The sequence below is a fragment of the Odocoileus virginianus genome, unplaced genomic scaffold (genome assembly GCF_023699985.2).
Source record: "Odocoileus virginianus isolate 20LAN1187 ecotype Illinois unplaced genomic scaffold, Ovbor_1.2 Unplaced_Scaffold_12, whole genome shotgun sequence".
NCBI lineage: Eukaryota > Metazoa > Chordata > Mammalia > Artiodactyla > Cervidae > Odocoileus > Odocoileus virginianus.
Window position 1 is genome coordinate 982836 of NW_027224274.1, and position 25102 is coordinate 1007937.

The 25102-nt window shown below is 40.7% G+C and overlaps 1 protein-coding gene across 3 annotated transcripts in view; it reads right to left on the reverse strand.

The window, feature by feature from the left end:
- Positions 1-38: 38 nt before the first annotated feature.
- Positions 39-25102, reverse strand: part of POU2F1 (POU class 2 homeobox 1) — a 196256-nt gene continuing 171192 nt past the window's right edge. For 2 of the 3 annotated variants that reach the window (XM_020889221.2, XM_020889223.2), the window contains exons 14-16: positions 13518-13863; positions 12806-12894; positions 39-11004 (exon numbers count right to left, since the gene is read on the reverse strand). In XM_020889221.2, the coding sequence (XP_020744880.2) occupies positions 10694-11004; positions 12806-12894; positions 13518-13863 (746 nt within the window). In that variant the 3' untranslated portion in view covers positions 39-10693. The remainder of the gene's footprint in view (positions 11005-12805; positions 12895-13517; positions 13864-25102) is intronic. The other variant, XM_070462735.1, reaches the window with a different exon arrangement.

Below are 25102 nucleotides of genomic sequence, written 5' to 3' on the forward strand. Positions count from 1 at the left end.
CCAACATGACAACTTCAGAGAAACTCAAACAATGTGAAAACACTTGGAAAATGGTTTAATGATGTTTTACAACAGAAATGAACTGTACAGTTACAGTAAGTTTAATATATATAAAAAATTACAGCAGACAAATGCATCTACATGAAATCTACCACTTCATTCTGATTCACTGTCACCTACACCACCTTTCCCAAGCCTATAGGGCCCCTGCAAGCAGCCTCAGGAAGGGGATCATATAAAGGGCACTTTGAAAGAGACAGCACCGTTCATATTCCCCACCACCTCCTCAGGCCTCAGGAGGTACCAGCTAATTCCCCCAAATGTGAAGTTGCTTGTGTTTCAGGTTTTCAAAACCAAGAAAAAGTGTTTCCCAAGGGCCCAGATAATGAGGTCCTGAACTCCAAGTTATCAGTTGATTCTTATGAAATATTCCTATTAGAGGGGAAATGGCTAACTAGGTATGCTGGGACAGTGAGGCTACACAATAGCCACCCAGACTGTAGTTATCTAAGCAGAAATGTAAAAGGACTCCCAATAAACTACTTAGGAATTGTCACTGCCTCATTAAAGTTGCTGGACAATTTTGGAAAAAAATCATTTACACCACATCTTAAGTTTCCACAAAAGAGAACTCAAACTCACATTTTAAAGTTAAGTACATAAAACAAAAAGTTTCGGGAGACCAAGGAGTCAATTTCCCCTTGTGTTCCTCCCTTGACAACAGTGGAAAAACACCCCTGAATCAATATTAAAAAAAAAAAAAAAAAAGGCAAGAAAAGAGAAAGGTGGTAAAGTTAAGATATTTAAAGACAGAGAAAGAAAACAGCTTTAGAAAAACACGATCACTGTCTCTTTAAAACAAAATGGAATCCCAGTTGGGATTGGTAATCAGCAAATATTCAATCCAAATTGAACCCAGTGGAAGTTTATTACTGAATATTATGTACACTCAGAACTTTTTTGTTTTCTTTTTTATTATGAACACCTAGGCAGTGAAAACTGTTATGTTAATACATACAGAGACACACCCCAAACATACAAAAATACTATTATTCAAACTACTAAGAATAGGACAGTTATTTTCATGCTATGACTTTAAGAGCATTACACTGAAACAAGAAATGACATTTTTTTTAATATCCCAGAAATATACCAAAATATACATCTAAGCTTTGGAATTACTGAGGTTAGACTAATGCAAGTGCTGGGTAATCGTACTTAATACACAAGTCTAAGGTTCTGCAGGAAAGAAATTATCTTTGGTATCTGCATCAGGCTAATATTATTAACATTTGGATTTTGCTTTGGGATAGAGCTTGTATGACCCTAAAACCAAATCCCCCCCCTTCCCCAATCAACTGAGATTAAAAAGATCCATGTAAAAAGTTCCTTCATTTGCAACCCCCCACCCCCCCAAGTTAAAAAGTCACAGGCATCTACCTAGCGCAAAAGGTTGTGAAATACAATGCATAGTTGCACAGTGGTGCTGCAAAGAGGAAACAGATTACAGTGAGGAGAAATGAGAAGCTTGACAATCGTTCTGCATGTTTTCTCACAAACAGGACAGCCACTTCCAAGCAGTTCCAGTAAAGGAAAAGAGAGAAAAGGCTCAGAAGGGCAACTTGGCGTGTATTCACCCGCCAGCACCGCCCCAGAGGTTAAAGCACCCAGCAGAGCAGCCAATCCTGCACCAGTGTCTTCAATTTCCCCCACTCTGTGGAGTCCACGGGGGCCCAGCAGCAACCCCAACCACCCGAGTCCCTCTGCTAGACCCTGTGGTGACACGGCTGTTGTAGGGGTGGATCACCGTGGTAACTGCAGGGTGTATTATCATGGTGATGGGCTTCAGTCCATTGTTTTAGAAAATTGAAATGCCAATTTATTCCACGGCATGTTCACAAGTTGGCAAGAGTCAAGGCTACTGAGCATCTGCCTCTGCAAACCCGGACCATGGAAAAGAGACCCCCTGCCCTTCCAATACTGTCAGAGGCCCCACCTCCCCACCCCCTCCTCTTAATGCCAGGACGCCACAGACTGGATTGATGCTGAAGACTTCCCTTTTCTTTGGTTTTTTTGTTTGTTTTGAGTTTATACAATCATTAAAAAATCTTTGGTTTTGGCTGGAAATTTTAAAAATGAAGCAAAACAACACAAAGAAACCACCCTCCCCTGGCTTATAGCAGCAGTAGTAAGACCTGGCAAAGCTTTTTTTTCAACAGCGGGGGTGGGAATTGAAGGTTGGGAACTACATTCAAAGAAAAGGTGAAGGGCTGGAGATGCAGCTTCTAGACAGCCCAATGGATATAAGATTGTCAAATAATAATAATAATATTAATAATAATAAAAACTTAAATATTTGGGGGTTTTTTTGGTCATGTCAAAGGAAAAAAGTGAAATGTGTATGCAGCAGTCAGCTTAAAGGAGCCTTTGGTGTGTCTTCCCTTCCACCCAAAGTCCTGAAAAGAAGCAGAACCCTGAGGCCTCACAGGGGAAGGGGGTGACCTCTCCCTACCAGGGAGAGGCAAGTACAGGAGGCGATGTGTGGCCAGCGGTCAGAGACGTGGTGCGGGTTGGGGTGTGGGGTGGCTGGCCAGCCCCTAAGGGCAGGGTGGCGGGGAACAGATGTTAAGAGAGTCCTGTGAAGACCCCTTGCAACGAAAAGAAAGAGACGATTGCAATTTGCCCTCAGCTTGCAGTAGCTTTTAAAGCAGCAACATTCGGAGGCTTTGGGAAGTCCCACCCTAGGCTACAGGTCCCATGATGCTATAGGCCAGAGCTCAACATTACTCAGAAGAGGGAGGGCAGACTTGGCAACTCTGTCGGGGTTAGAGAAAGTTAAAGCATGTTACTCAGTCAGGAGTTAGAAATGAGGTATACAACAGCTCCTGGATTTGCGGTGGGCGGAAAACCCCCACACTTACTCACCTCGTTTCTGCTATCACCACAGCTGCAGAGACTGAACTATGGTCTAACGTAGGGGAGGGTGTTTCCTTGGAATGAAACCTCCTGTGGACTGAGCAATGCACACAGGCCCCCTCAAGCAAAGGTAAGAAGCTGGAAGAAGTCTGTCTCCCCCTTACCTGCACTCAGGGGAGACACTATTTACGCTGTCAAAAGCCAATGTTGTAATAAAGTCTTAGGCTCTCTCCTCCCCGCACTCTGAACTGTTTGCAGTTTTAAACACAACCAGGCTGGTCCACTCTACTCTCAGAAAGTATCTGCCTCGCGTAGAATTGTGTAGGGTCAGAACCAAAGACACGGCACCTCCAGTTGCCTACAACCACAGCCTTTCCTAACAGGACTGTCCTTCTGCTTCTGAAAGTGCTTTCCCTTCCTGTGCTATTGTTCCGACTTAGAGACACTGTGGGACCAGGCAGGAGTAGTCTTCTCTGCCCGTGGCTCTGCCTCTTTCCATTCGAAGGAGATCCCAACTTTAAAGAAGTGTTTGGATGTCTCACTGTGGAGGCATCAGTGTACCAACCGTCTGCCCGCAGACTTCCTGTATCCCGGGAGAGCTCAGCGTCACCGCCAAGTCACGAAAGGAGCCTTAAGCTGCTTTTGTGAGGTTGTGGCTCACTCAGAACAATGATGGACAAGTAAACAAACCAACCTCGGGGGAACTTTGTATCAGACTTCAACGTTTTGCTTGCTTTTTTGCAGTAAAGTAGTTTTGGGGTCTGAACTTTCTGACAGTGCCCTGGGTTTGAACTAGAGGGTGACCCTGGGTGGCACGGTCCTGCACAGCCTGGGCTGATTCAGGGACAGAAAGAACCATCAAGGGACCGGCCCTGCCCTGCCCACCCTGGGAGCTCCGCTTCCGCGGCAGCGGCGGTCCACCGTGTTTGGTCTGTCTTCCCACAAGTGTTTCAAGTGCTGTTATCTTTAATAGCCCTGTTACCTGCTTCCTGACCTATCTAGTACTTTGAAAAGTCACATGATATTAATATCACTTTTATATAATGCCAGAATAGGATTACTGGTAAAGCTGTCATGAAGTTCTGCAACCTGATCATTTTTTGATAGAATATCAAGAACAATAAATTTCGTTTCCCTCTCCCATTTTCTGTCTTACCAATAGTAAACCAAAACAATGAACTACTCAAGTCTCCAGAGCCCATATGTAGAAACATTCTGTAACAATACAGCTTGACGGAAGAATAAAAGAAGGTCTTTCGGGTCTTCATGTAATCTTGCTCTTAAAAACGCTTATCCTTTACAAGTGACAGAACAACTAAACAGCATCTGAACTCACACTGGTTGTACTTATTCTCACTCTAAGTGTTAGATAAAGGGAAATAAAAGAATCCAACCCCATCTTTTGCCACACTCCCTTCTAAATTTCCCAGCAATTCCAAGAATATCACTGCCGCACTGAGCAACTCCATGCATCTTCACAGAACCAGCAGAGTGAAACTCAATCAATCTCTCTTCCAAAGCTAGGATGGCCAACGAGACTTCCTGCAAAGAGTGGAGACTGCATAGGCGGAAGAAGAGAGGGGAGAGGAAAAGTAAAGAGACAAATGTAAAGCTTTTTCCAAATTTCAGCTTTTTGTTCCTATTTCTACTGTTTGTATGGAAAACAGAAGAAAAAAACAATGCACTGTCTTTGGTATCCAGACGGAACCCCACTGAGGTTCTATGAGAAGGGTCTCCTATTGAAAAATAGCCTTTCTGGACACAGAGTCTATATCTGAACTTGGGAAGCCATGAAAGTCTGTCCCACAGTCTGGCCAGAAAGGGCTCTTAACTGTTCCTAAACCAGCATCATTTCTCATTCAAGACAACCCACCAAGAACAATACTTTCGTCCGTCTCACTAATCAGTCTCTAAAGGTCACACCACCACACATGTGGGGCCAGCTGGTTGGCTTTCCACTTCTTGATCTGGTTTCCTCCTGTTTGCATTTTTGGTCAAGACAGAATTAGCCTTGATATGAGTAAAGGAAGTGAGGTTCTAAACTGCTGTGCTACCTGCACAGCATTCAATAATGTGACAGAGGGTGACAAAAAAATATTTTACTGTAATTTCCTAAGATTAAGATGCATGATTCACTCATTTCTCTTTTCCTCTCCAAATTAAAGGGTGCTTGTCTAATTCTGTCTCTATTTCTCAACTACATACCCCAACATTCACACATTAACCCTTCTCTTAAGCTCTTGCTACATAAGAGGTAATGAATCATCAGAAGAGCCTGGCAGGGTCTGGGGGCCCCAGGCAGCCACAGGAAGGGATGTAAATGCCTTGAGGACCCTGAACTGGATAACAAATGTGTGCCCTGCATGCCACACTGCACTGCAGCCCAGACCTTAGAGAGGCCAAAAAACCCCAAACCCAAACACAGGGATGATCAAGTTTCCTTTGGCAAGACAGAGATAAGGAAACACACACACACACACACACGCACACGCACACGCACACGCAATGCAATGTTTTCCTTCTAACATAATCACCTTCTCCTCTTCCCCCCACCCCTCCCTAACCCTATAAACTGTAACCTATAAACAGGATCCCAAATACATATAGCATCAGTCATGTTTATCAATCGTAATAAACATCAGTTCAACTAAATGCTACAGCTAGAATTATTTCCACTATTTATAAAGTTTTTCCTTTTTATTTATTTGGTTTTTAGTTTAAACCAGCTCTGTAACAATGCTAAGCTATGCTGAGGTATTTTATGAAGGTGCCAGAAGCTAGCTGTTACCCACCAGCATTATCCTCACGGATTAAGGTATCACCATTCAAAGTGAAAAGGAAGAGAGGAAAGGAGATCCAGATTACAGAATAACATAAAATCCACTAATGTTTACTGCTTTAAGAAAAGGCTGAGGGTAGAAGAGCCTACACATGGAACTGCTTCATGAATAAGGATGGTCAGAAGAAAGCAACTTCACAAATCATATGGAAATCTGGGTATAAACTGGAGAACTGAGAAAAGACATAGTCCCTGTCCTCTGGATGGATCCTTTCAAATATCTTACTGAAAATTTCAGGGGTGTTCCATTTAATTTCTTCAGATTAAGAAAAGAATATGGTAGAACAGGATTAGTATCAGTCTTTAACGATGAGAGCAATTTATTTATCCTATTTTTGTCCAAGTTCACATTTGTACTGTGTGCATAGACGGCCAGGGCTGTGATTAAACTAAATGCTTTTCACACACACATACAAAAATGAACTCACAATGGCTATGATCAAATGAATCCATCAATTCTTGCCCATTTAAGTCCGCTCCCTGTCCATTCTCTCTCGTTTCTTCCTATTGTAATGATTTCACTCTTCTCTTGGTAAAGAAAGTTTTGTGAGGATGATAAGGTTCGGGAACAACTTTAGACTATGAACTACAAAGAGTTTCTTCTGTAAGCCAAGTGTTTATTATATACTAATTGCAATGTTTACTATCAGGATCTACAACTTTAAAAATCTACATTAATTTCTTGTATTTCCAAACGTATCCAGCTTTCCCAGCAATTTAAATAGAAAATTTAATGTTAAAGATTGGGCTGAATTTATATATTGTGACAAGCAAGTATCTGTGCTTCTGCATAATATAGATAAGGTTTTCTCCCACCTTCCCAAATAAATGAGGAATAATAGAACAAAATAACATAAGAAAGAGGTATAATTGTGCTTTTCTTCCCAACGATGGATGAACTGTGTAGAATAAATTGGCAAGATAATGTCACTAAGAATCTTTTAATTAATCTTATTTTCCCTTTTAAAAAATGCTAATTTCTAACAATGCTACCATGAAGTACAAATCAGTATGGCCCTAAACAAAATGAAAGTTGGATGCCTTTGGTTCCATTTCTCTACTAATAAGTTGAGCAAACTGGGATGGTATTGATCTTTCTTAACAAATAAATAAAAGAAAGTGTGTTTTATATCAAGTAATGAATGGATAGGAACAATTATTTTTTTGATTCTAAAAGACTGCCTATATAACTTCAGAAACATTTAAACTAACACAGCACTCAACATATTTCTTAAATCAAGAACAATAATATTGTTCTTCTGAGAAGCCCTTTTCTAGGTCTTTCTCCTCTGTCCTTTAGATTTATACAGGGTACAAATAAAGTTTATAACCAAACTTCCCTGCTTGTGATAAGCAGGATTCAAACAATTACATTCACTACTCCCCAGGCAGGGCCCATTACCATGGGCAAATATAGTATCACTATAAATGCATTTGGAATTAGTCTTTGGCTTAATATGTATTAACCAAATTCAGGAATAAAATAAAACTTGCATAAAGATTAAGGGGAAAACAAAGAATGACCACAATGAACTGTGATGACCTATCTGGTCTTTTCTCTTAGAAGTGCAGAAACTCTACCAAATATTTCTTTCTGGCCAAATGGACCCCTTAATTTCCAGACTCTCCCATATAAGGTGGCTAAAAGTTAAGTCTGAGTACCTTAGATTAGAAGATTCAAAGCATTTCTTGAGATGATAAAAAAGATGATGCAAAGTAAAAAAGGACTAAAGGTTGAGTCATGAAGCAATACGGTCAGTAGACTATCTAGGGATGATGATGAGGATTCAATTTTAAGTTAAACACCCATCAACAAGCTGTTTTAGTGTTTCGTGTATACATTTCACAACTTGCTTCTTAAATAAGAGAATAAAAGAAAAATTCTAACAGTTACCTTTGTCTAAAGGATGGATTTCTTCTTTCGAACACAGGTTTTTATGCTGGTTTAAAGTTTATCCTCACAAAGTGATCCACACTCATACCCACACAAAGGCAGAATCCCTTTATCCCAAACTGATTAGAGACTACAGACAGGGCAGGGAATAGAAGACCACTGTACTGACATTTAAAGCTTAGTATCTTTTTTTTTTTAATATGAAAGTCTATTGGCGATCTTATTTAAGAGAGGGAGTATCTCTGAACCATGTAGGAAAACAAACAAAAACGGTCTCCTTGCTCCTCCTCTTAATCCACTGGGCTTGAGTCGTTTGGGACTCAACACTTCCTTTGGTAGCGATTTGGGAAGTGAATGCTACAACCTCTAACCCAGTCTGGTGGGTATCAGCATTTTCCTCCCTGAATCCTTCCTCCTAACCTACCACTCCCGAGGGAGGGACCCATCCCTGTGGGCAGCTACAGTGTAACTGACAGCCCTAAAATCATCTGCACAGACTAAAATTAGAGATGTCAAATCAGGGTAAAAGGTCAAATTCAACTACATCAGAGAAACAGAGGGATGAAGAGGAGAAAAATTAGTAACTGACACTGCCATTCTATTTACACACCAAACTAACTAAACTACTTAAAAAATCAAGTTAATGTCTGCCCAGAGGATATTACAATTTACCAACATAAAAGATTAAAACAAGCAGCAACTTTTATATAAAATTAATAAAGACAAATGAAAAAAAGAAATTGTCAGTAGCATCTATCTCCTCAATGTGTCTGAACTGCACGATATAAACTAGTCCATTAGTACAGCAGCTTGCTAAAAATTGACTTTGGTTCAAGCTTAGTTAAAAAAAACAACATTAAAAAAACATACCACACATAAAAATGGTGGATGGACATTTGTTAGTTTCCCTGCTTGCAGTTCACTGATTTCAGAGGGATTTTAGGAAGGTGAAGGGTACTTTGTGAAATAAAATGGGAAGACAAAAGAAACAGAAGAAAAACTAACAAGGGAACTAAAACGTTTCTGGCCTTTTAACAGTAATATGCCTGTCTCCAACTTGAATGATCACAAACAAAAATACACACAGTGTCTGTATCACTGCCTTTCCCAACACTGAGACAAATACACAGAATTCAAGCTCCCTCGTGGACACAAGCAGAGCAAGAAGAAGAAAAGTCACCTGTAAGCTCTCTCTCAGCCCCAAGCCTGGAAGGGGGAAAAAGTGCAGTCATGGAACCACCAGAGATGTGCACGACCACCCACAGATGCCAGGTGGGAGCCTCTAATTCCAATAAGAAGGGAGCTCAAAGGAGCTGCATTGCAGCAATCCAGTCGTTGGGAGCTTTTTTGGATACAGATACTATAATAATAGAACACTGACAAAAAGGGAAATCTGACCTCCAGGTTACCCTTCCTGGAGAAGGGAAACCTTCATTCCTATTCATCTCCTTCCATAAACATTTCCTTTTCACGGGCTCATTTACATCGTCTAGAAATACCCTGAAAACAATTACAGAAGCTAACTGCCTTCTACAATGAATAAAGAGATGTGTATTGCCATTTAGACCTACCTAGCAGGAGCATCACTAACAAACCAAGGAGACATGTGAGGTGTGTATAAAGTTCCTGCTCAAAGTCTTTCAAAGGTTCTACAGATCCCGTATTTGGCTAATTAGTGCCTTCTCCAGTCAGAGAACCAAGGAGAGTATCAGGGTTAGAGGAACTGATAAGCCATCTACTGAAAAGGAAGTCTGTGGCTAGAGGAAAACGTGGTAACCTCACATTCTTCTCATCACACCTCTTTGGGTGATCTATAACCAATGAAAAACAGTCTAGTAGAGTTCCTTCAATAAACAAAAGAAGGGAGGGAAAAGTTTCCCAGTTTCAGTAAGTCATTTTGTTCTTTGCCAAGTAAGTTAAAGGAAGTTTGGATGAAAAACTTCCACCACGTGGAAAAAACAAACACACACACCAACAGTAGGAGCATTTCAGGAGATAAGAAACCAGGAGAACCACCAAGTCAGGTGTCTGCAGTAGTCTTTGCTCTGTGGAACCAGACCGTGTCCTGCAACGTGTGCAGCCATTCCCACTGAAAGTAGCAGGAAGCAGCGCCGCTGCACTACAGGGTCTGGGCCTCGGGTCAGTGATCCGGGGCGAGTGAGAGCTACAGTTCAGCAGGAATTCCTTCCCACACAAAAGTGCTCCAAAGGCACCGCCTGATGGGGGAGGGGGCGCGTGTGGGGCGGGAGTGTTTGCACACACTGCCTTCAGCTTCTGCACCAAGCCTCTTGCATAAGTGGCAAAAGAAAACCATTTTCTAGCACCTCTGTGAGAGTCATCAAGGACAGGGAAACCAGCAAGAACACCCCCCGCAGTTCAGAATCTAAGTCCCCCCTTACCCGAAAGCCCTCCCACCCCGCAGCGTGGGGGCTCACTGAGATAGGATCCAGGAGCAAGAGACAAACATGTTCAAACTATATATATATATATAAGCTATATATATATATATATATATATAAAAAACAATAACAACAACAATAGAGATACAGTAATACAGGCCTGCCTAAATTGTACCAGTTAAGAAAGGAACCCCCAACACAACTGATATGATTATAAACACCTTGTTATGACATAATGGCCTGTACAACAGACCCATAAAAATGATTTTTTTTTTTAAAGAAAAAGAAATTTAGACAAACAAGAAGTCCCCTTCCTATATCGGAATTGGTAACCCACCTTAACTTGTCATCATGACTGCTGGAAATGATAAGTAGTCCTTTCACTTATTTTTTTGTTTGTTTTTGATTTTTTTGTTTCTGCCTTTTTTTTTTTTTAATTTTTGGTTAGAAAGTTCTCCAATCCATGAAGCAATCCTGAAAAGACAGTGTTTTATTAAAAAATTAGGCAAATTTGCTGTCCCAGCTCCATCTTTCTTTCCGCCACGTGTTTTTCTCTTCTCTCCCTCCGCTCCCTTGCCCTTGCGACATGGCAACAGGAAGTCCATCACGCGTTTCAGTCCCTGCCAGCAGCGCGCTCGGCCCAGCTCACTGCGCCCTGGAGGCAGTGGTGGTGGTGGAGGCAGCCCCGCTGGCAGAGGCCACAGTGAAGAGAGAGTTCTGGACAGACTCAGCTGAGGTGGCGGTGGCATGAAGGCTGGCTGCAGGTCCAGAACTCCCTGCAGAGGCTGCAGCGGCAGAGACCAAGCTCACTGGGTTGCTGGTGAGCAGAGAGAGGTTCTGAGGGGTCAGGAACAGAGGGGCAGTCACGATGTTGGGGGCTCCTCCTGCATTGGCAAATACCAGGTTCCCAGTTGCATCCAGTGACGTTATTGGAAGAGAGCCACCAGAAGCAAGAGCTACAGACAAACCCCCCAGAAAACAGGTAGGAAGGAGAATGTTAGTGCCAGCTTGGAGTCGACAAAGGACACATCAAATGTCCTAAGTTTTCCTGCAACTCAGATGAAAAAAGTTTATCCCTTACCTGATTCTTTTCCCCTTAATCACAGTGCTATAATTTATCAACCAAAGTTTATTTATAATTTTAAAAGAGCCTAGAGGACTGAAAACTCTAATGAGCATGAACAGGATAGGGGAGAAGAGAATCAGAGTTATATTTCTATCCTGAAATCTCAACTTATTTCATCTACCCAGAAATATCTGTTAAATCCAATAACTTTGATTTAATGAAGATTACTGACTTTAGAGTGACTCCATTCAAAAGACTATCTTTTCCTGTATCTGAAAACCCCCCACAATCCCCTCACCCATATAATCACACCCTCACATGTATATTTGAGGGTTTTTCCTAGTGGCATTAAAAATTTGATTTCTTACATAATTAAAAAAAGCAAGAGGAACTGAGGGAACATCCCTGACTTTGGATAGGATCACACAATGAGTACAGAACAGTGAGTCCTGGTGCAGCTTGACATTTTCTGAGACTCCAGGCTTAGGGTCATAGTCCAGTTCTAGATCTTCCCACACAGTACCTCTTTGGTACACAGCTGTGTCTTTTTAGCATCACCACAGACCAGAGACACATTGTAATGCAAGAGAAAAAGTGATTTATCACAAATCTTACTCCAAAAAGAAATCATTTTATAATAAAAGCTTTACAGATCTAACCAGGAAGCAATTTCACATATGATTTAATCAATGAGAAAAGTCAATATAACGTAAGGTAATCTAAGTGACATTTTGGATTTGTCTGGAACTAACTGCCTACAGTATACTGTAGAGACATCATTCATGAAACACTAATCCTAAATGAAGTTTAGCAGTTTAAAAACTGTTTTTGACTCCAAGAACTCTCATTTAAGCACAAACTATTTTTTAAGAAAAAATTCTGAGATTAGTATAGTGATGTCTCAAAGTGTTTCCTTGAATCACATAACAGCAAGCATCTTCAAACACAAAGGTCAAATACTAAACAAAGCAGACTCTTCAATATATAGAATGAGTGGACTTAAGACTCATTTTAGACTGGACAGCATGCTAAGGCCAAAAGGGACCCATGTGGGCTTGGGAAAGAGATGTTAAAATCCAAGAGAATATAAGCTCTACAATGATGAGGATATACAAACGGCAGAACCTAATCAGAATTAAAAGTACTCTTGCAGGCTGCATGATGTCCTCCAACGTTAATCTGTTACAGAGCCTTCTTGCATATGGCTCTTGAGGGTGAGGATGGGGCCTGGGGAGTTTTACTTGGTCAAGCTTGCCTGGGGATGGTTCTTGGATGACTATTTAGATAAATTTAGGAAGCAATGCCTCCAAGCCTATATTATAAGAAGATAAATATTAGCATGAAAGTCCTGATTTCTCTCTGTTTTTCTGGTCACACTGCAGCTGGCAGGATTTCAGCTCCCTGACCGGGGATGGAACCTGCGCCCCTGTGGTGGAAGCGCAGTTTTAACTGCTGGATCGCTAGGCAAGCTCCAGTCCTGGTTTCTTAATACACCACACTGAGCATATTTCCTGTTCTTACAAACTGACACCTCTATTTCCCTTACAAAGCTTTTTATAAGAACACATTCCTGGTCCTTAGGTTAGTCAGCATTATCAATTCAACTATCTCTTCCTATCACTTTCACCTCTAGCAAAGCAGACTTCCTCCATTTAAGAAAAAAAAAGAGAAAGGGAAAAAATTCTACTGACCTTGAATAGTTGCCAGTGTACTGTTGCTCATCAGAGCTGGGCTGAGAGCACCACCTAGGGTTCCCGGATTGAGACTGAGTAAGGCACCTCTGAAAGACCGGAAGAGCAGACACATTACTATAACGTAGACACATGTGTCAATCCGACAACACACCCAAAGGGAAGAGAAAAAGGAAAATACAGGTGGGAAGTATATGGGAATATGTGTTATTCTTCTTTACTCTTTACATGGCGCTTCCAAATCACCGCTTTCCTTGATGCTCACTTATACAAAGCAAAGCGCGGTTATGGCCCACACAGAATGTAAAGCTTGAGTCATTCTGACTCTTTGAATTACTGTGTTCTCTTTTTTCCAAAACAGGAGAAAAAAATGACAGAGAAAGGAATATAGTTACAAACTAACTCTTAAAAAGTGTGAGGACAGGAGCCCGAACTCTGCTTCCTCCCTGGCCCCCTCACCCAGGTACGATCGGCGGCCGGGCGTCCGGCGCCCTCGTCTGGGGAGGAGACTGTGACCCCAGGCTGCCAGGAAACCCCAGTCCCACCACAACCGAGTGCCTGCGCTGCTACAGAGCAACCTATTTCAAAGGGGTATGGCTTTAACGGTTTTTGTTTCTGCATCTCAGACAGTGTTGGAAAGTATTCCCCATGAGCAGCTCTAGGGACGACCTCCGCGCTTTCTCAGAGGTAAGCAAGGCAGAAAGCGCCTTACCCAGCTGCAAACTGTGAGGGCGCCATCAGGCCTGGGTTGAGCCCCGCAGCAGCAGCCATGGCAGCAAGACTGGCATTCGCTGGCAGCTGGGCAGCTCCCTGCAGGGCGGCAGCGGCCGCTGTCTGCAGCCCCGAAGCCGTCACCATGACCTGGCTGGCCCCAAGGGGAGCGGCCAGGGCGGCGGAGGTGGTCTGTGTCGTGCTGGTCTCACTGGCGCTGGAGGCCTCGGAGGCGGGGGCTGAGGCAGAAGGGGAGGGGCTCAGGGCGGGGGAGGCGACCGCCGAGGAGGCCGGAGGCGCCGTGGAGATCACGGTCGCAGTGTTGTTGGAGGTGGTCTCTGTAGTGCCTGAAAGAGAATCACACCTGACAGTGACCCGCTGGAAAAGGCTTTGGAAGGATGGTCGCTTTATTCAGCCATACTCTAGAATCAACTGAATACTCTACCATCCAGTAACATCTGAGTATGTCCTTTTCTATTAAACTGGTTCAGTGCTTCTATGGAAATTAACCACAAAAACAAACACTTTAAGAACCAAAGCCATGAATCCTACTTTAAGAGGCAAGAGTAATAAAGTAACCATGAAACAGAGAACATGGCTTTCCAATTCCAATTTCCTATTAAAAATTAAAAAAAAAAAATCACAGAGGCTCTAACTATAGAACACAATTGCTCTGGAGAAGATATGTATAAGCAAAAAAATCCAAGCTTCTGAAAACCATCTTCATTTAGAAATCTCCTTAGTCTCTTTAGAAAAATCAAAACAAAGTAATGAAATTTAAAAAAAAGTATATTTACTAAAATAAATAACATTCACAGAAATAGTACAAAAATAACAAAAGGCATATGTCTAGAAGTATAAAAGACTTCAGAAATGATGTAAGAACTAGACCAATCAAAATAAATCTTTCAAACCCATAAACATATTAGAAAAAAGATCTATATAAAAACTTTCTCTGTGATAAAATCTGTCACTAAGCTGTAGAAGACTCTCTTCTCTATTAACAGCTGTATTAAAAATTCAGTCAGTTTTGTTCTTTTAAAACCTATGTTGAAGCTTTTTCTGACCTATACTAAGAACATCTAGAATTCAACTCTCATCATTTTACTGTGAAGAAACGTTTCTTCACATATCACAGAGCTAGGAGAAAATCAGACCCCATGTATTTCAGTACTGAATTCTACTTTCTCTGTTTCCTATTACGTTACACGAAAGTGCTATGTAGTCTCTGAATGATTCAGGTAAACATACCTTTCTTACTGTTAACTGAAAAAGGAGGATTTACTTACTCTTCTTTCTGCCTTTCTCAAAAATATAAGATGATTTCCTCTTCACTCTTGCTGTCCATAAGTACAAATTACATCTTTCTGGATACTATTAATCACAATATCATCATTCAGTTCTAAATCTATCAAATCAATTTATGTCACTGGGCTATTGATGCTATGCTGGTTCTTATGTTTGGCAGATTCATATACTTTTTCACTTTTTGACACTCTTCTCCTAAGACCTGCACACTGTTCTATAGAAAGGTAAACATCTTTTCTCATTTCTTTTCTACCGCTAGTAAATTTCAATCTTCTCTTGACCAATTTCTCACCTTATCTAACTTGATTTCACTTATGGGCACTACTTTCTTTTCAAAGTTCTGAGATGAAATCACCCATATCTTAAGGTCAAAAGCTTAAAGTAGTGTTCACTTCACGCTTTCTTCACTCGCCATTGCCATCTTTAGACTACTCAGCATCCATTTCTTAAAGTCCCGTATGTATACAAAGAAAATCCCAATAATTTCATCAGTGAATTTAAGCTAGGCTAAGAGACAATGACTCCAGAAACCACTCAAAGTTATTTTTTCTGGTTTTATCTTCCAACCACTTCCCAGGTGGCACAATGACAAAAAATGTGCCTGCCAAAGAGACACAATCTAACAATGCCAATCTCCAATGAGACACAGGGGACTTGGGTTTGACCCCTGGGTTGAGAAGATCCCCTGGAGGAGGAAACTGCAACCTGCTCCAGTGTTCTCGCCTGGGAAATCCCATGGACAGAGATGAGCTACAGTCCACAGGGTCTCAAAGAGCCAGACAACTGAGCAGCTCCCCATACACTCACGCATCCTCCAGTCACATTCTAAATGTCTTCACCATGAATGTCACATGAGCAATAGAGTACAGTGACTTAGTAAGATCTTCAAATTATTTCTCCCAGTCAGTACACACATTTTAATCAACACGTATCTTTTATCTATATTCTTAGCAACTCAATTACTTGGGCAATTTTGATCAGGGAATTGATGTTTGCTGAGCTTCAATGTCCTCAACAACAAAATAAGATGCCATCATCCACCTCACAAGGTTAGTAGAAAGTTATCTGCAAGAATACATAGTGTTTGGCATAACCTCTTGCTTCCCATCTCATCGTTTCTAATTAAAATTAAAAAAAAATTATTGTAGTTGGTTTAAATATTGCTCAGGTGTATAGCAAAGTAATTCAGTTATACATATGTCTATATCTACACATATATTCTCCTCCATTCTTTTCCATTACAGGTTATTACAGGATACTGAATATAGTTCCCTGAGCTACACAGTAAATCCTTGTTGTTCACTGATTTTATATATAGTAGTTAGTATCTGTTAGTCCCTATCTCTGTACTGTTATAATTTTAGTACACATACTGCCAAGGCGAGTACCCATTTCATCTTTTTTAAAAAAGATTTAGAGAGATAAAATTTATATGCCATAAAATTGACCCAATTTAAGTATAAAATTCAATGGTTTTTAATATATTTACAGAGTGGTATAGCCATCACCCCCATCTAGTTTATGACTGAAAAAGATCCCTAGTGCCTATCTGTAGTCACACTTGTTCCCACCTACAGCCTCCAGTCATCTGCTTTTTGATCTGTAGATTTACCTTTCCCAGACACATCATATAAATGAATCATTTGATTTGTAGTCTTTTGCATCTAGCTTCCTTCAGTTAGCAAGCTGTTTTCAAGGTTTATCCATGTTGTAGTAGGAATCAATACTTTCTTCTAGCTGAGAAGTACCCCACTGCACGGATAGACCACATGATGTTTAATTCATTCACCACTTGGTGGGTAATGGCTTGTTTCCAGTTTTTGATTATTACAAATAATGCTGCTATGATCATTGTGTAAAAGTTTTTGTGGAAACGTTTGCTGTTCTCTTGAGGGGGAATTATTGGGTAGGATGGTAAGTAAATGATTAACTTTTAAAGACACTGCCAAAGTGTTTTCCAAAGTGGCCATATCATTTTACATTTCCACCAACAATGCACGAAGATTCCAGTTTCTCCACATCTCGAAGACCTATTATTTTTGGTCTTTCTGATTATAGCCATTCTAGTATTAAGCAGTACCTCATTATGACTTTAAATGTGCATTTCTCTGAGTAATCATGCTGAACATCTTTTCATGTGCTTATTAGTCATTCCTATATCTTCTTTGATATAATGTGTCAGTTCAGTTCAGCTGCTCAGTTCTGTCCAACTCTTTGTGAGTCCATGGATTGCAAAGGCTTCCCTGTCCATCACCAACTCCCAGAGCTTACTCAAACTCATGTCCATCAAGTTGGTGATGCCATCCAACCATCTCATCCTCTGTCATCCCCTTCTCCTCCCACCTTCAATCTTTCCCAGCATCAGGGTCTTTTCCAAGGAGTCAGTTCTTCGCATCAGGTGGCCAAAGTATTGGAGTTTCAGCTTCAGCATCAGTCCTTCCAATGAATATTCAGGACTGATTTCCTTTAGGATTGACTGGTTGGATCTCCTCACTGTCCAAGGGATTCTCAAGAGTCTTCTCCAACACCACAGTTCAAAAGCATCAATTCTTCGGTGCTCAGCTTTCTTTATAGTACAACTCTCACATCCATACATGACCACTGGAAAAACCATAGTCTTGACCAAATGGACCTTTGTTGACAAAGTAATGTCTCTGCTTTTTAATATGCTGTCTAGGTTGGTCATAACTTTCCTTCCAAGGAGTAAGTGTCTTTTAATTTCATGGTTGCAGTCACCATCTGCAATGATTTTGGAGCCCCCAAAATAAAATCTGTCACTGTTTCCACTATTTCCCCATCTATTTGTCATGAAGTGATGGGACCGGATGCCATGACCTTAGTTTTCTGAATGCTGAGTTTTAAGCGAATTTTTCATTCTCCTCTTTCACTTTCATCAAGAGGCTCTTTAGTTCCTCTTCACTTTCTGCCATAAGGGTGGTGTCATCTGCGTATCTGAGGTTATTGATATTTCTCCTGGTAATCTTGATTCCAGCTGTGCTTCATCCAGTCCAGCATTTCTCATGATGTACTCTGCATATAAGTTAAATAAGCAGGGTGACAATATATAGCCTTGATGTACTCCTTTCCCGATTTGGAACCAGTCTGTTGTTCCATGTCCAGTTCTAACTGTTGCTTCTTGACTTGCATACACAGATTTCTCAGGAGGCAGGTCAGGTGGTCTGGTATTCCCATCTTTGAAGAATTTTCCACAGTTTGTTGTGATCCACACAGTCAAAGGCTTTGGTGTAGTCAGTAAAGCAGATGTTTTTCTGGAACTCTCTTGCTTTTTTGATGATCCAGAGGATGTTGGCAATTTGATCTCTGGTTCTTCTGCCTTTTCTAAGCCCAGCTTGAACATCTGGAAGTTCACGGTTCACATACTGTTGAAGCCTGACTTGGAGAATTTTGAGCATTACATTACTAGGGTGTGAGATGAATGCAATTGTGCGGTAGTCTGAGCATTCTTTGGCATTGCCTTTCTTTGGGATTGGAACGAAAATGGACCTTTTCCAGTCCTGTGGCCACTGATGAGTTTTCCAGATTTGCTGGCATATTGAGTGCAGCACTTTCACAGCATCATCCTTTAGGCTTTGAAATAGCTCAACTGGAATTCCATCACCTCCACCAACTTTGTTCATAGTGAGGCTTCCTAAGGCCCACTTGACTTCACCTTCCAGATGTCTGGCTCTAGGTGGGTAATCACACCATCGTGGTTATCTGGGTCATGAAGATCTTTTTTGTATAGTTCTTCTGTGTATTCTTGCCACCTCTTCTTAATATCTTCTGCTTCTGTTAGGTCCATACCATTTCTGTCCCTTATAATGTATATTAAATATATTAAATATAATATAATGTACATTAGATATAATGTTATTATATATTAAGATCTTCTGACCCTTTAAAAAACCAAGTTGCTTATATACTTACTATTGAGTTTTTTAAAATTCTTTACGTATTTATTTAGGCTGCTTTGCGTGGGCTTTCTCCAGCTGCAGCAAGGGGATGCTACTGTTCCTCGCAGGGCACAGGCTTCAGGGGCTGTGGCTCCTGGGCTCTGACGAGTGCAGGCTCTGTAGTTGTGGTGCACAGGCTCGGTTGCTCTGAGGCATGCGGGATCCTCCTAGATCAGGGATTGAACCCATGTCCCTTGCACTGGCAGGCAGATTCTTATCCATTGCACCAGGAAAGATAGTCCCTTACTATTGAATTCTAAGAATTTTTTTTTTTTTTTTGGCTGAGTGAACTCCCTGGGAATTTTATACATATAGGATGATGAAGAAAAAAAGACAGTTTTAACTTCTCCCCTTTCAAAATGGATGTTTAAAATTTTTTTCCATTGTTAAGCTGGCTATAACTAGATCAATTAAAAATCTGTTAGAACAAACATTCTTCCTTTGTTCCCAATGTTAGGGGGGAAAGCATTCAGTCCTTCTCATTTAAGATGCTGTTAGCTGTAGGTTTTTCAGTTGTTGCTCTTTATCAGGTTAGGAAGCCTTCTTCTATTCCAGGTTTTTTTAACCATGAATGGGTGTTGCATTTTGTCAAATGCCTTTTCTGTATCTAGTAAGATGATCATGAGAATTTGGTCTTCTATTACTATGGTGTATTACATTAATTTATGTTCAATTATTAAGCCAACTTTTTATTCCTGGGATAACTCCTTGGTCATGTATAATCTTTTTTATATGTTGCTAGATTTGACGTTCTTACTTCTTCCTAAAATATCTGATAGAATCCACTGTTACAGCCATCTGAGTTTGGGCACTTCTTTTTGGTTCATTTACTTGTTTTAGGTGTTTTAAAGGTTTTCTATTTCTTGTTGAGTCAGTTTTGGTAATTCGTGTCTTCCTCAAAATTTGTTCATTTCCTCTAAGTCACCTAATTTTGGGGGGCATAAGTTGTTTATAATATTCTGGTATGCTGCATAATGCAGCAATTCAACTCCTAAATATCTATCCTAGAGAAATGAAAACATATAACCACATTAAAACTTGTAAATGCATACTCATATCAACAGTACTGAAAATGGCCCCAAACTGTAAGTAACCCAAATGTCCATCAACTCGTATAATAAACAGAATATGGTATATCCACACAATGAAATACCACTCAATCATTAAAAGGAATGAAGTTCCAACATTACTCTGCAACATAGATAAACCTGGGAAATAGAAGGTCATATATTATATGACTCCATTTATATTTGTCTGAGACAGGCGAATCCATAGAGACAGAGTAGACTAGTCACTGCCATGGATACTGGAGGAGTGAACAGGGAGAGACTGATAATAGCTATGGGGCTGCACATGGTTTACTATGAAACATCATTTTGGAGTAAGAATTTGAGGAGAGTTGAGATTATTAAGGGCTGCAGAATTTTTACAAGTTCTTAAAGACACATAAGAATAGGTATCTTTCTGGAGCAGAACAGTCATGATCATTCATTTTCTATGCTAGAAAAGTTTACCAGAAATATTGAATTTAACTCAGGAACACAATGAAAAGAAGTTAAATTAACCAATCATGAGAACCCGAAGGAGAAAATCTTTAGAAAGTAGAGTGCATTAGATAAACTATAAGATATTGAATGACTTTCATAAATAATATGTGTGAAAGAATATGCTACTTTTGTCAACAGAAAAGAAGAAACGCAATATAGAAATGTCAGAGCAAAAGAGGCTATAATAAGAAAGTTATGGTCGAAACAGGAATAAAACTAAAACAGGACATGATTGTGAGCTCACAAGAGGAAGAAAACAAAATCCACTTGACATCCAACTCTTGTAATCTTCTCTTTCAAGGAGCAGGGTTTACGTGCCAGAAGATTACATTTTTTTTACCCTATCATGGGATGGCCTTGAACAATATTTACGCAAATTTAATACTACTGTGGGCTTCCCTGGTGGCTCAGTTGTAAAGAATCCACCTGCAATGCAGGAGAGGTGGGTTTGATCCCTGGGTCGAGAAGATCCCTTGGAAAAGGAAATGGCAACCCATTCCAGTATTTTTACCTGGGAAATCCCATGGACAGAGGTGCCTGGTGGGCTACAGTCCATAGGGTTGCAAAGAGCCAGACGAGACTGAGCGACTAAACCATTCCAATACTATCATACTCACTTTCTATTGCTATTTAACAAAGTACTACAAACTTAGCAACATAAAACAACATACATTTACTATCTTATAGTTTCTGCGGGTCAGGTGTGTAAGCACAGCCTAGATGGTCCTCTGCAAGGCCACAATAAAGGTACCAGCCAAACTGTTCCATTTTGTTGGCATAACTGGGGAAGAGTATGTTGCCAAGCTCACCTGGATTGTTGGAAAAAATCATTTGGCAGAATTTGCTTGCTGCTCTAGACTAAATGCCCAGCTTCTTTCTGGCTGTTGTGTACAGGTCAAGCTCAATGTTAGAGGTCACCCCCAGTTACCTGACTGGTGAGGTGTGTCTCTAGAGTAAGTCTGCTAAACAGACAGAGTCACAAAAGCATGAACACTGTGAGACAGACCCATGGTGGGGGCTCACCTTAGGCTTTGTCAGAGTTACAAATTCTGACTACTAATTTAATATTTTGCCTTTGACAGTAAGAGTAATGAAGCAAACTTACCCTTATACCGTAATAAGAATAGAGGAACATGAGAAACTGTTTTAAGTATGAGAAGGTAAGCAGCACAGTGCTGAGGAAAGAGAAACAAATGGCGTGGGCCCTGTACTTGGAAGCGCCTCTGTTTGCTTCTTTTTGGCGGTACTGGGTCTTCCCTGCTCTGCACGAGTGTTCTGCGGCTGCGGTGAGCGGGGCTGCCCTTCGCTGTGGAGCGCGGGCTCCTCGCTGCGGCGGCCTCCTCGCTGCGGCGGCCTCGCCTGCTGTGGAGCGCGGGCTGAAGGCACAGGGCTTTAGGCACTGCAGAACGCAGGCTCAGCAGTTGCTCTGCATCGGCAGGTGGGTTCTCAACCACTGTGCCACCACGGAAGTCCCCGGAAGTGCTTTTCAAACCTCTGTACCAGGGGAGGAAACTAAGAGGAGCGCAGCAATTTCACTGATTCAAGGAGACGAAAACTACAGCTGAGCGCCAAAATGGCTGGAGTCTGCAGGAGAGGGTAGTGGGAAGGAAGAGACCAGAGAAATCTCTCTAGAAATGTCCAACAGGGTTTTCTATCTGTAGTTGAATACTAAATGACACATGCACAGGGAGACACCATGAGTCCAAGCAGGGAGGATGTAAACTGAACGATCCTTGGAATTCATGCAGGACAAGCAGATACTCCGTGTCTGACTACACAGAGAAGAGACGCTATTGAGTTGGGCAATCATAGAGACCCCAGAAGGGTCACACCTGAAACTACTGAAGGCTCCTTTAGGGCCAATCTGGTAAAGCTTAAAAAATAAGTCTTGAAAGGGTGAAGCTAATCTGTAGTAATCTATCTGCCTGCCAAAACCAACTCAAAAACTCTTTAAAAGAAAACATCAAAATCCTGATGTCTAATCCCCATCTCTTAAGAACAGGTAGATCTGTGAATATGATGGGGATGCAATAACTACTCCTTTAACTGGATTATATCATATGACAAAGATGAGAGGACTGATTACCTTATATTTATAAGATGCTCTGTAGTAGCTGACTGGATACAGATTTTCATGTTGCTTTTGAAGAAGCTGCCATGTTTAAGGTCAAGGAGCTAGGACTTGGGGTTAGCCTGTGGGATTTGAGTGATCTAGCTGGCAGCCAGCCAAAAAGAAAAAAAGAGGTGGGGGGACTTCAGTTCTATAACCATATGGATAGAATTCTGAAAACTAATGAACTTGGAAGATCTTGGTCGTCATATGAGGTCACAGCCCCAGCCAACATCTTAACTTCAGCCTGGTAAATCCCTGAGCAGAGGACTTAGCTCTAATCTATGCCTAAACTTCCAACCTATACGTGGGATAGTAAATGAGTATTGATTTAGGCCACTAAGTCTTAGCAACTGTTATGCACCAACATAAAACTAATGGTTGGAAAAATGACAACAATGTCTGCTCTTACCACTTCCCTGAGCTGGAATTTCTAGTCTGTGCAATACTGATCAATTGATGTGAAACAAAACCTATTTCACTGTTATAAAAGATGAAAAATGACACTTAAGTATATGAAATGATGTTCAACTTTACATGATTAGAAAACTGAAATTTAAAGTACACTGAGAGACCCTCCCTGGTGGTCAGAGGTTAAGAATCCACCTGCCAGTGTGGTGGATGTGGGTTCCATCCCTGGTCCGGAAGATTCCACAGGCCACAGGGGCAGCCAAGTCCTTCTACCACAACCACTGAGGCTGCGCAATACAACACCCTTGAACTGCAGCTGCCGAGCCCGTGTGTTCCAGAGCCCGTGCCCCGCTGCAAGAAGTCCGTGCACCACAACCAGAGAAAGCCAAGCGCAGCAAGAAGACCCAGCACAGCCAAAAATAAAAAAGCAAAGTACACTGAGATATAACTTCTCACATATCAGACTGGCAAAAATTAAAAAGTGCATAGGCTATGGGGAAGCTGGCCCTCTCATGTATTATTAGTGGGGCTGAAAATAAGTACACTCCTTTTGGAAGGCAATTTGACAGTATCCAACAAAACTACATAGTTACCTTTTGACTCAGAAATTCTACAGTTTGAAATTTACCCTCAAGACACATTTCCAACAGTACAAAAATACTTATCCACATGGCTACTCCTGCAAGATGGTCAATAATTAAAAAATATTGGAAACAAATTCAATGTCCATACAACAGGAAAAGAGTTAAAATAAGATGTAGCATATCCACATAATGGAGTACTCTGCCACAATGAAACAAAATAATGAAGATTTCCATGAACTAATGTGGAGTGATTTTGAGAATATCTGTTAAGCAAAAAAAGGTTACCTAAGTACGCAGGAATGGCACAAGTGGGAATGGGCTAGAAAGGATACAGAGAATTATGATGGAAAGGAATGACATTTTTCTAAGGAGAACCTTTTGTATAGTCTTGACTTATAAAATAGTTAATATCTCATATTCTTTAAAAAAATCACAAGGATGGAAGGATAAACACTAATCTATATGAATGAAAAATAAACTAAATGGAATTTCAAATGAATAACGTAAATATACTGAAGGGCATATAAGAACTAACCCAGATAACTTTTGAACACTGTATTTGGACGTCATGTCTTTAAGTTTAAGACAAGAACTCTGAACTGAATTAGTCGGTCTTTTCAGAGGCATGGGTTAGCAATTTTGAAATCCCTTTCTTTTCACTATAGGATGGTGCAATTAAGTAACTTGTAATTGATAATGGGAGCCAGGTTACTGTTACTGAGTTAAAATATGGAAAGAGATTAGGATAGAAAAGAATGAACTAGAGGGTATTGGATTGGAACTGGAGATATCAGTATGAACTTGGGGATTTTAAGGAGGCTGATTCTAGGACAGAGGCAGAGAAACTTTAAGATGAGGCTGAACATCATGTGTGCCAAAAAAATCAGGAAGTACTCAAAGAATGCTAGGGACACGTCAAAAGGGCACAGAAGCCACTCTGAAGTAGTTCCCTTTGGCTAAATCTGGAAAATCTGAATAATAAATAAAAAGTGATAGTACGATTGTAACCTATTGAATGCAGAAAGAATTTCTGAGTCCACACTGATACAGATAGATACATAGAGGAAAAGGAAAAGTTCATCCTTAGAGTTGAAAGCCAACTAATAAATGTAAAAGAAATGATGAAACTATATGAGAGTCAGAATAACATAGATTTAGGCAAAAATCATCAATGGACACTAGTGTATAAACATTTGAAGAACAGGATTTTTGCAGTCTCAAACTCCTCATAAGATACTAACTGTAAAGAGTAAAACAACTATACAATGTTATTACATTAACAATATACAATATACAATAACTATACAATGAAAAAAATCTGGCAGATACCACCTTAATGAAATTACCAAAGTTAAAAACATTGGGACTAATCAACAGCACACGTCTGCACATACGGCACAAAGAGGGACTCAGCATCACTTCTGTGGGTTCTTGCCCGAAGTACATAATCTGAATCTGATCACGACCAAACATCAGGTAAACCCAAAGGGACACTCTACAAAATAACTGACTATACTCTTCAAAAATATCAATGCCACAAAACACAAAGACTCAAATTGTCCCAAACCAAATGAAACTAAAGAGACACAGCAACCGAGTGTGATATATGACCTCAGATTCTCTTTTGCTATAAGGAACATTACTGATCCAACTGGCAAAATCTGGATGGGAGC